The 11,809-nt window shown below is 29.1% G+C and overlaps 1 protein-coding gene across 3 annotated transcripts; it reads left to right on the top strand.

The window, feature by feature from the left end:
* Window positions 1-1,563: 1,563 nt before the first annotated feature.
* LOC111033796 (desumoylating isopeptidase 2) lies at window positions 1,564-9,018 on the top strand. 3 transcript variants are annotated; one of them, XM_022314721.1, is made up of 7 exons: window positions 1,564-1,659; window positions 1,741-1,974; window positions 4,268-4,363; window positions 5,442-5,514; window positions 5,572-5,665; window positions 8,454-8,595; window positions 8,675-9,018. In XM_022314721.1, exons 3-7 carry the CDS (start codon window positions 4,325-4,327, stop codon window positions 8,843-8,845), a joined length of 519 nt encoding a protein of 172 aa, XP_022170413.1. In that variant the 5' UTR covers window positions 1,564-1,659; window positions 1,741-1,974; window positions 4,268-4,324; the 3' UTR covers window positions 8,846-9,018. The 3 variants fall into 3 exon arrangements, with proteins under 3 accessions (XP_022170413.1, XP_022170412.1, XP_022170414.1); XM_022314720.1 differs by lacking the exons at window positions 1,564-1,659; window positions 1,741-1,974 and adding an exon at window positions 3,822-4,063; XM_022314722.1 differs by lacking the exons at window positions 1,564-1,659; window positions 1,741-1,974 and adding an exon at window positions 4,993-5,055.
* Window positions 9,019-11,809: the final 2,791 nt, after the last annotated feature.

Genomic DNA, 11,809 nt, shown 5'->3' on the forward strand with positions numbered 1-11,809 from the left:
CTATTGATGCTAAGTTAAAAAAATTACTGAATCATCCGTAAAAATTACAAAATACCATGGATAGGGAGGGGGGCATGCCTCTCTATGGAGAACCCTGATTATTTATCAATAATCATTTCTTTCAAATGCAATATAATATATATTAAATTTTACAACAGTGGCATAATTTAATTATGTTTGCTGTGTAAGGGAGGGATTAAATTGATTTCAATGAATGTTAACATGAAAAATGTTTTGTAAGTTTTTCAAGCATCTCTCAAATCTCAATACAAATATACAACTTGTAAATTGAACGCGCATGTGTGATGTGTAGGTACTTGTGATGCACTTGTGCAATTGAGCACTCATATACTAAACATTATATATTTAAATGGTACAATGATATCGACCACGACTAGTTGCCACAGTCATGATCTAAAGTGTAGACAGTGTAGTTGTAGTAGGTTCTGTAGTTTATTTTAATCTTAATCTATATTACTTTATTCTATATAGGTAGCATTAGGTGGGTATACCTAAGTATACCAACATTATGATTTATGCCCATACATTTAATATTATTTTTAACTTTATAAATTACATGTGACTCGATATGAGTTAAACATGAAAATTTTATTTAAAATACTATACGCGATGTGCCTACTAATATGTACCTAGCTTTATGCTTTAATAAAATATAGTCTCAATTATGAATTAATATTACTATATTATGTTGTCAAGGTTATTACTTATTAGTCATTAGTCATTACTTATTGCTAACCTAATAACAGGAATTAGGGTTTTAAAATTTAGTGGGAGAATAAAAATTAATGTTTATTATTATACTTATCTAAAAGTTATAAGCAGAGAACAGTTTTAAAAGTTTGTTTACGTATTGTAATAAACAAACTTTAAAACAATAAATAAAAACATTTTTCACAGTTGAAATATATGTCAAATTCAGAACCCAGAACCTTATAGGCTATAGGTACTGCTATAGGCAGTAGTCGAAATAGAAATTTTTTTTTTTTAGAAATTAATTTCAATAAATTATAATATTAAAGTAGTAGGTAAACTAGTAACTATTATTGTATTATGTTTTAATACGCTAATGCAGTATTGCGGTGTGTATCAGTTATAAAAAAACTCATGGGTGGGAGGATATAGGTACCTCCTTCCTCCGTATTTGAGTGATTTTAATACTACATTACAGTAACCTACTTCATGTATAAATGACGAAGTGTGAGGTACACTCAAAACAGTCAAAACCTTCTATATAGATAACAGAGCTAGTTCTCCTGTTTTAAAAATATATTTTATTGTACATTTAACACAGACGAGGATTAAAAAAATTTAAATAAGACATTGACAATGACACTACCTATATATGTAGAATTTGGTATTTATTTTTATATTTACAAGTTTACACCCATCTTTTTATATGTAATTTATTAGTAATCATTATCACACGAAACCAAAGGGTTATATTATTGCGTGATTGAGTGGCATGGAGTCTTCACTCTTCAGCAGACCAGTCCACCATAGTCCAGAAGTCACTGGTCATCGGTCACTAGTCTGTGCCTATACCCGATGTGTGTCGTCCCTCGTCACTAATAATAAATTAATGATAAGTTATATTATACCTACCTTATACGGTTATACCCTATAACACTAGTAATAATGGTAATAATAAATATTAATGTAGCAACAATTATTCGTAATAGAACAGCAAAATATAAATAACTATTTATTTCCATCATTTAGAAAAAAAGTTCAGTGACTGCGTCCGGCCGATTATGTCCCGAGTTACAACCGTAGTCCGTACAGACGGCCAGCCCGCAGTCATCACTCGACAGTCGACACTCATCAGTCAGTACTTCAATAGTCACCGTAGAGGCGAAGCGGCGACTGAGGAGGAAACAGTGGCCATTACATCTGCCAGAAGTCGGGCACACGGACAGACCGGAAATAACAACAACAGGCCAAGCGCACAAACATGTACGTATACAAATATATTAGTGTTTAATTTCCTAGTTGCATTTACTATAATTTTATACAGTGCACGTGTGCATCGTATATTATTAGTGAATACTGAATTGTGTATATTTTATGGCCTTGTGGATAAATTATTATTATTAAATTGTTTATGAATCCGCTTTTAACCGATGTTCCGGTGGCACAGACGTCAAATGTCATGATAATAATAATAATAAAATATTGATATTATTATTGGAACCTTCCAACCACGTCATAAATCATAATCATGGCACCGGCCGCCGGACGAAAATTATAGAATAGGCGATAGAAACATAAGTATTTTGCATGTTTCTTTTTTCGTTTAGTTTAAAATTTTAAATTGATAGGTTGTCAGCTATGTGCCTATGTCCACGATTTGGCTTATTATAGATGAAATAGAACAATACATTAGTTATCATTAATAATTAATTACTATTTCCAAGTAACAATTAAAAGTACTAAAACACTACAAAATAATATACCATTTACTAACGTTTAAGATTGATATTTAATTATAAATTCAATAAATTCTAAGTATTTATGATGGATGCTAACTCGAGAGGATTGGTTGATTGCTGTCTATTACATTTTACAGTATTGCATGACGTGGTCTTCACGAAATATTATTCAGGTTTTATTTTTAATCGGAATGGTCGATTCAATGATGCGATAAAGATTCTGAAAACAGATTTGGATTCGTCGTATAAACCGCTTGAAGCCTTGAAAGTAGATAGACTTTCCGGTATTTTTGATTTTATCTCACTTATTATTATATCTAAGATAATTCAGAGGTGTTATAAGGGGGAAATGGTTACACCCTGGGCCTAAACTAGAATTTTTTAATATTTAATTAATATGCATTAATCACAGTAATCACACTAAAACTCTTAATAAATCATACAAATGAAATGCCGATGACTGAACGTCATTGAATCATTTAATTAATCCGGCTATGGGTTTATACTTCAGAGCTATTTTTGGACTGTTTTCCAATTCGACGAGCCCTATCGAGTTGGCATCAAGTAGACTAAATAGTGATATAAACATATAAAACTTGATAAAATTGATAAATACATTAGATGTTTTGGTAACCAAAATAAAAAAGTGGGACAGTCAGTCTCAAATTAAAGTCCTCATCGAGTTTAACTATATCGATCTGTAGGTAATTACACATTTTGAATTATCAATTTTTAGAACACCTGTAGGACTATAGTCAGTGAAATATCGCTAGACGTTGAGCTTGCGATAGACTGAGCAGAGGCCAGAGACAGCACATCACCTGAATAACGACCACAAAATATAATTTATTCGTTATTTTCAATAATCGTTAGTTATTAAAAAAACGGTTGTAGTAAAGGTATAGTTATTAATTTATTACGATAGTAACAGTCCGTAATCGCTCGTATAATAGGCGTATTTTTGAACGAGCTCACTACGCTCTTGCAGCGGTCAGTTGACTTAATTCGACGCGATGAGCGATAACATTAGAATAATAATATTTACCTAGGTACCATTTTCGTAATACCTAATTAATAAGTACATAATATTATTGCGTGTCGGTGTCGAAGATCGGAAGCCGTTAGCACTATGCCTCATTTGTATAACTTAATATAATATTGTACAATAAAAGTCTCTCTCGGCTGATTGCGGCGACAAGCCGACTGCGGTCGTCGTCCGTCTCGCTGGTATCGATGACAGCGAGCAAAAATCGATTCCGTTGGCCTCGTTTGTAGGTGTCAACCGCGGTCGCACACACACGCACACAGCGCGGGTGCGCGCGCACACACTCTCACACTCGCACTTCGTTGTGCCGCCCGACGTTCCGTCATTCTGTTTCCGTCATTCTGATTACCCGCATTCGGCGCATTCGGCGGACGACCGTACGAGCACGATCGCGTTTGCAGTTTAGTGATAATACCGTTCTGATAAAATGATGAAAATCTCGACGGCCGTCGTCGTCGGTCGCTGTTAACCGCCGACCCGATGGACGCCGACGAGCTTGGAGTCCGAAAATAAGCACGAAAAACTTCCATTTTCTCAGTTTTTATTCTTTATACTCTACGTTTTCTGGGTACGTATCCGATAATAACTCAATAATAAATATAATATCTACTGCCTACCTTTTAACGTGCCTCCAGCTGCTGCTGTGATGGTTAATGGTCATCGGACCCATGAGACGTTAACGACAATACGCTTGTGTGTACAGTCTTTCGTCTCGTCCCTGTCTATTGTTTAAAGTCTTCATCGGTGCTCTAACTATTATTTTTTTTTCCAGTCAAACGTATACGTTTGTGCACTCACTGTATGGAAGCTGGACCGCCTTTTGACCAACATGGCTCGAGAACCGGTATTAGTGCACGTCTATGATATGGTAAGTGTTTATATTATTACCCATGACTACCACGCCCGTGTATGCCCAATATGTTGTAATATCAAATGAACCCAACGGCACGATTCCTGTCCATGCTTAAATAGTAAATATCTTAGTTGATCTTTTAACTCTAATCCAACTATTTCCATTTTTTGTGTGTAATGCGATTAGATAAGTAATGTTTATTGTAAACATTTTGAATGTATCTGTTTAGATACCAATATTAATGTAAATCAATTAACATATGATTTTCATATACATTATGTAGGCAGGCAGCTGGTTAACTAGTACAATTTTGGGATCCAAATAACCAAAATTACTTAATAATTATTTCACTTTTATCGATAGTTAGGTCTTGACCTTAATAGCCATTGATTAAAATATTGTAGGATTATATAAATTATTTTTATTACCTACCTTAATTCTTTGGTATAATTAGTATTGTTATTTTTAGTAACCTTTTCATAAGTACCAAAATTATATTTGTATTAGCTCATTATCACTTTTCATTTTTGTATTTATGCTTCAAATGTACCACACTTATAAATTTATTCTTTTTAATATTTTAAATATTGAATAAATAAATAATAATAATATTTATTATACTTTATTATTATCTTATTTTGAAGATAATGAATATTTAGAACATTGGTTTACCATAACTGAATGATAACAACCTTTTTAAAATAAATGTAAGTTTATTTAATTAATATACCTACTTACTATTAATCACTAATATTAGTATTCTTGCTAAGTTCCAATACAATTAAATTCTTCTAAAATAATTAATGTACCTTTAAGTAGGTAACTGATTGTTTAATGGGTTGCTTTAAATGAATTGTTTCAATTCAATTATGATGCAATGTTTTGAATAATTGTATCCATTAATAGTTAAAGGCTTTTGATGTTTACCTAGGTATTTTAATTTATAATGTTAATACTTTTATAAGTACCTAGTGTTTAATACATAAATTATTAAAAAGCCTAAAGATTTTTACATTTTTTCAGTTATTTTTAATAAAATTAACAAATATTTTGTTTTTGTAATTTATTAATTATTTCTTATTTTGTTATTAAGTATTGGATCAATGAATACACCACACATATGGGTCTCGGTGTATTCCATTCTGGAATTGAAGTGTATGGACAAGGTGAATATATTAGTCTTATCTTACGTTTTAAATTTTAATTTGGAACTTATATTACAGAATATGGTTATGGAGGTCATGATAGATCAGATTCTGGAATTTTCGATATGATTCCAAAAGATGTTTATGAATTAGGAGACCATTATAGATATAGGTAAACAATTTTTTTGAATTTATCTGTGTAAGTAGTAGGTAATCAATAGTTAACATTTTTTACTAACTTATAGAATAGTATACAAATATATGTTATTTATCCCTGTACCTAATGACAAACTAGCAGCGCTAGTTGGTTAGTGCCCTTACTATACCTAATATTATCAAAATATTGTAGCATTTTTGTGTTTTTATCTAAATTAGGCAAAACCATTAATTTCACGTTCATAAAAGAACTTGCCACAAAAATCATGATATTAACATAATTCAGCTTATTTTAAAATACCTATATAGGCTGTAATAAGTACAATAAAGTACCTCACAAATAATATTTTGTGAAGTATTGATTATTGAAGTAAACATATTTCAGCAAACTACAAGTTCTTTTTTTATAATATGAAATTATTGGATTTAGAATAGGAACTGTGAATACCAAAATTGTATAATGTTCACATTTAAAAAAAAATTATTCTTTATTTTAAAGTCACCTTAGATTTTTTACGTGTGTGGCTACACACCAGCCGGTCTCACCTGCTTCATTAGAAGTTTTACATCAATAAAAATACAGTCCCGAGTGAAAAAATTCCAGTACACATTTGAATAAACAGTTATTTATTATTGATTGTCTACTGCAACGCTACAACCATTATTTTTTGTAATAGATACTTCATAGAAAATAATATAATATTAACTCACTGAACTTCTAATTTTTTTTTTTCTATAAAAGTATTCTAGGAAATTTACATATAATTGCACACCTGTCAATAATTACAATTCCAAGCAATAGTTTAACTACTTTATTTAAATAAATATATGGTAATATGTAAAAGTACTATATTACATATATTAGTAGAATGGTAATGGTTACATTAACCTATTTTGTTTGCTTTATACTAGTAATTTCTAATTAAAAGATTTATTTATGTTATTTATTTAACCACTCTTATATTAATCATAATATTTTAAGTAATTTTAAATGTTTAATTGTTTGGGTAAATAAAAAAAATAAAGATTTACCCCATGTTATGCATATTAAAGGCAGTCCAGTGACTATTATTGCTATTAGTTTACCAATAGAATGTCTGTGGCCAGCCGTGACTGTATTTAAGGCTAAGCTCGTATTCCAAATCCAGTAAATAACTATAACACATACTAAATTAACTAATAAAAAATTATAAAATTGTTGTTAAACATGAAAATCAAATAAACAAACAAAATGTAATGAATAGAAAAGTACAATATAATATTTGAGTTTAAATATTTCTAATAATATGGTTTTATTTTTTTTTAAACTAATCATTTGATGAAATTTTTAACTTTTCAATTCTAGCATGTAGTTTCATGAAATACTTAGATCATAGAAACTATTATTTACTAAAAAATTAATTTTACAAGACATTTTATGTTTATTTTACATTTTATACTTTATACCTTGTTTCAAGTTGCATTCATTGACTTAAATCACAATTGAATGCATTCCTAATTAACCATTCAAGTTATTATAATTATTTTATTTGTTTTTTATACAATGAAATTTATTATTTTAATAAATTATAAATAATAACAATACAAATGTTTAATTAATATTAGATTATATCTGAGAATATAAGTTAGTTGGTATTCTTCCTGATAATGTATAAATGTATAAGGGACCGGATCGTGTGTCTTTAAGAAGTGTTAATATTTAGGCTATATGCAATGTCATTCTTGCCGTCCATGGCACTTGTGTCAGTCGTCAATGATGATTAGTGTAAGTGTGACTGCATGCTGGTACCGGGCTATCTATGCTTGTGGACATTTCAAGTTTGATTTTTTTGCTAAAAATATGATTTACACAAAAAACCCACTCATTTTTGAGTGGTATGATTTTATTGATTTTTTTCGTTAGAAAGAAGATAATTTTGTTCAAGGCGCATTAGACTTAGATTTGTAATTTGGTTGCTTAAAACAAGCCTAATCAAAAAAATAAAATTTTGGAAAAATTGGTCATTTTATGGTTTGCAAATAGAATTTTAAAAATCCAAGTCCGATGAGCCTAGTGAAAAATGTTTCTCTCCCCCTTCCCCCCCCCCCAAAAAAAATATATCACTATATTATTATGATTAGTTTTCCTTTAAGAGGACGCCACACCTTCATGTATTGTCTCCTTCTTACAAGTGCGTAACATTGAAAATGTTTGCTCAGCAGATCAAAAGCTAAAAGCTTCGTTAGTTAGAAATTAGATTGAATCAACCTATTATGGAACTTGATGGTAAGAACATAAAGGTTCTGTATTACTAGTGTGTCCAATTTTTTGGCAAATTTTGTGTTAATAATATTTTAGCATGTATAAAAAAAATACTCATAACTTACTTAAAAACTAACAAGTGTCATCAAGTTTCATCATATGCCGATACTCGATTCATTCTAATTTTCAAACTAACTGAATTAAATGTGATTTACTGCGCTTAAATTTGCTATGTTAAACACTTGTAAGATGGATACGACACATGCTGATGCTGGTGTTGGGTTCTCTTAAGCCATGTTTATGAGCAAAAAAGTAGGTCACGTGCAGGCCCCTTAGCAATAAATTATTAAATAGTATTTCAAAAATATTTGAATAAAATTTGTTTGGTTAAGATAAAAGTTTCTTTATACCTATTTTAATATTACTGTTTATTTATTGTTGATGCTATTATACTTTTTTTTTAATCCACAAAACTTTCAAGGAAACCCTAAATTTTCTAGATAATTCATAATTTAACTCTATTTTGAATCTTTTAAAATATCAATGTTTGTTTTATTTTTAGAGAATCAATATACATTGGTAGTACAGATTTTACAGTTAGCGATGTTAAAAGAATAATGATTGAACTTGGTAAGGATTTTCGAGGCGATAGATACCATTTAATGAATAAAAACTGTAACCATTTTTCTGGATCATTAACAAAGGTAAAATATAGTTATATTTTTAATTTACTTTGTTTTTATACAACAATCAATTATATTGTTCATAAACTTTTTACTTTAGATTTTATGCGGACAAGATATACCAAGTTGGATAAACAGGTTGGCATATGTTAGTTCGTGCATTCCTTTTTTTCAACGCTGTCTACCAAAGGAGTGGTTAACTCCAATCTCTCTTCAACGGAATTTGTCTCGAAGAAAATCAGATGCTTCAACAGAGCAACTCAACCCATAACATAATTATTTTTACATCATACTTATTATAAACCATAATAATATGATGTATGCCATTCACATTAATTGCCTACTACTAAAATATACATGTACATGCAATGATATTATTTATAATATGTATAAAAACAAAAACAAAAATTGTAGATTTTAAATTAAACGCTTTGAATTATATTATGATTTTTTGTTCATTTAATTTTTATAACCTTAAATGGCTTACTAATTTTGTAAAAAAAAATTAAGAAAATAATCACAATGTGAAAGAAATATTAACTTAAAACTTGTGTTCTATAAATAAAACAATAAATACTTTTTTATTTCAATTTTATAACTCGTATAAATAAAATAAAAGTATTAAATCTTAAATTCATTATGCATCCATAATATATATATATATATAATAATGATAATTTTTATAAATTATTTCAGATTTTTTTTAAATGGGTAGTGAGACTATTTTTAAATATTTACATGATAATCCACAATAGTGGTTCCACGACCTGGGGTATGCGAACAAAAAATTAGCTTATCTTGAAAAAATATTGAATTTATTTAATTTAAATCGATTTGTTTCAAAAGTATGCAATATATGATATTAAAAATAAAAACTTGACCATCAACTTATCTTGTAGAAATGGAGTATAGAATGTAGATTATAGGCTGGGCCATATTAGGGTGGAAGCAGGGTCTTTTGGCAAAATATTAAGCTTAGGCATGTATAAGAAAAAAAACTTCTTGAGTTTTTTTTCTAAAACAGTAATCAGTTATGTATAACTCAGATATAACTTTATTTTATAAGAAAATGAATTTATTGACTTGGTTTATACTTTCTTTGATAAATATTTATTTAAAATATAAAAATCCAAGTATTATATGTGTGAGTTTAATACAAATAAAATAAAAAATAAAAATAATATTATATAAACATTTTAATTTTAATTAGTGTTTGTTTAAACATAAATACAGTAATTAATTGTCAATGCATGAGGAGTAAATGATAAATTGTATTGACTGAGTAACAAATTAATAGCTTAGTGTTCAGATTAAGAGAGACAATTTTAAGTTTTGATTTTAATTAATGATTTAAAATGCATATTTCATATTACTATTAGGTTTGGATATTATATTATTTATTATACCAGTACCGTGATAGCTAAAATTGGTGCCCCTATTAACATACATATTCTACATATTCAAACCTCATAAATAGCTTGCTGTGCTTTGGTGCCCATACAATTTGTGGTGCTTTAAGCCCTAAGGCACTTGCCCCATTTGCCACCCTATTTTGCACTGCCCAGATTTATGTAAATCCTCGATAATAAAATTAACAAAATATGTTATTTTAATATGACATTAACTATTAAAAAAGCAGGAAACCGTTCTGCTTTACAGTATAAGTCTGAGGTATGTTATCATTAAATAGGGCTCTATATAATAGTAGGTATAATAAATATGTTAAAGTTAATAGATTACATGCAATATACGAAAAATAATTCAGATTAGATGATGAGTCTATATTTCAAAGTATATTTGATTAAGAAAAAAATATGCGTCTATTGATATGGAAATTAATTATTTTTTATTTTTAAGTTATGATATTATGCCGAGCAGTGGCGGTCAACCTTGGGGGGATGAAGGGAGTAGATATCACATGACCTTTTTTCAATGATAACCATTATGTTTATATTAATTAAATAGCGCATGTAAAAAAATCAATCATATGCCCCTATTTTAAAAATTATTTGGCCGCCACTGGAGCTTAATGATGAATAAATTGATTTTGCAATTATGTGTTTATTGTTTATTTTATTTTTATTTATAGTGTCTGCATAACCTTTTGGGGCAGTAAAAATGCTTTGATTTTTCAGAACTACTTCAGCATCTTTTATGGCAGGAAAACTTTGGGGAGTTAAAAGTAAAAAAATTCTTAGTAGTTTTCTACAGCGCCTTTTTTTTTCGTAAAACTAAAAAACTTATAACTGTATATATTTTAAACTTTACACCACTATGCGCCTATACGTTTTTTTATGTTCACAATATGTTGACTCTTTTGAGTTATTTTTAGGCATATTTTTCGTAAGTTTTGATTTTTAATAGTTTTTTTAATTATTGTTGATAAAAATTGTCAATTTATTGTATTTATTAGATACATTTTAAGTTAAAATGTTGATGGAATTGGTTATTGTTGAAATGAAACTGTTTTTCCTCTTTTGACTGTAGTTGGATTGTTAGAATTATAACAACAACAACAACAACAACAGCTTTTCGCCATTACGTTGATTATTATTTTCTACATCTACATAATTAAATGTTTAAAATTAATTGTTATTACCTACTATTCACGTATTATTTTAAATTATTTATTTCACTCGAACCTATTCACACCTTTTTGCGGTACCAGTGACGCCGAACACGTATTGCAAGTGCCAAGTGGGGTTCGCCAGAACTTTTGAAAAGAGGTTGCTCTACCCCTTAATCTGACTTGGGTGGGTAGGTAGTACCTTCAAAGTTCCAACCGGGTTTACCCAAGTGGTTTAATAAAGGTTTGGCGCCACTGGGTTGGTATTGACTTACCTATAAGTTAAAAACCAATAACAATAATATATTGCGATTTACGATAATATGTTAATTATTATACTAAGTAGATACGTAATAATAATATAGAAAATGTAATTTGTGATTTTTTTAACAAAAATCAGTTAATTTTACCGCACTGGAGCACTTATTCTATAATATAAATTATAAATGTATGTATATAATACATAATATATATGACGTATGCATGTACCGATGTACGTATGTTTTTATCGATTTAAGTGTGTTTTAATAAATTCTGAAAACTGAACACATTTTGCGCAGTGATTAATGGCACCCGGTGTCAATGTAATTTTGTCCACAAAAATAAGCTTTACGGAAATAATGATCCTGTTCTGTAGAATCAACCAAATTACACATTTTTTTTTTATTA

The sequence above is a fragment of the Myzus persicae genome, unplaced genomic scaffold, assembly GCF_001856785.1.
Source record: "Myzus persicae strain clone G006 unplaced genomic scaffold, MPER_G0061.0, whole genome shotgun sequence".
In the NCBI taxonomy this organism is placed as follows: Eukaryota; Metazoa; Arthropoda; class Insecta; order Hemiptera; family Aphididae; genus Myzus; species Myzus persicae.

Coding starts and splice junctions, on each gene's coding strand:
- LOC111033796 (XM_022314721.1), top strand. CDS start 4,325: ATGGCTCGAGAACCGGTATTAGTGCACGTCTATGATATG. Junction 4,364..5,441: donor TAGTGCACGTCTATGATATG/GTAAGTGTTTAT, acceptor TTTGTTATTAAG/TATTGGATCAATGAATACAC. Junction 8,596..8,674: donor TTTCTGGATCATTAACAAAG/GTAAAATATAGT, acceptor TTTTTACTTTAG/ATTTTATGCGGACAAGATAT.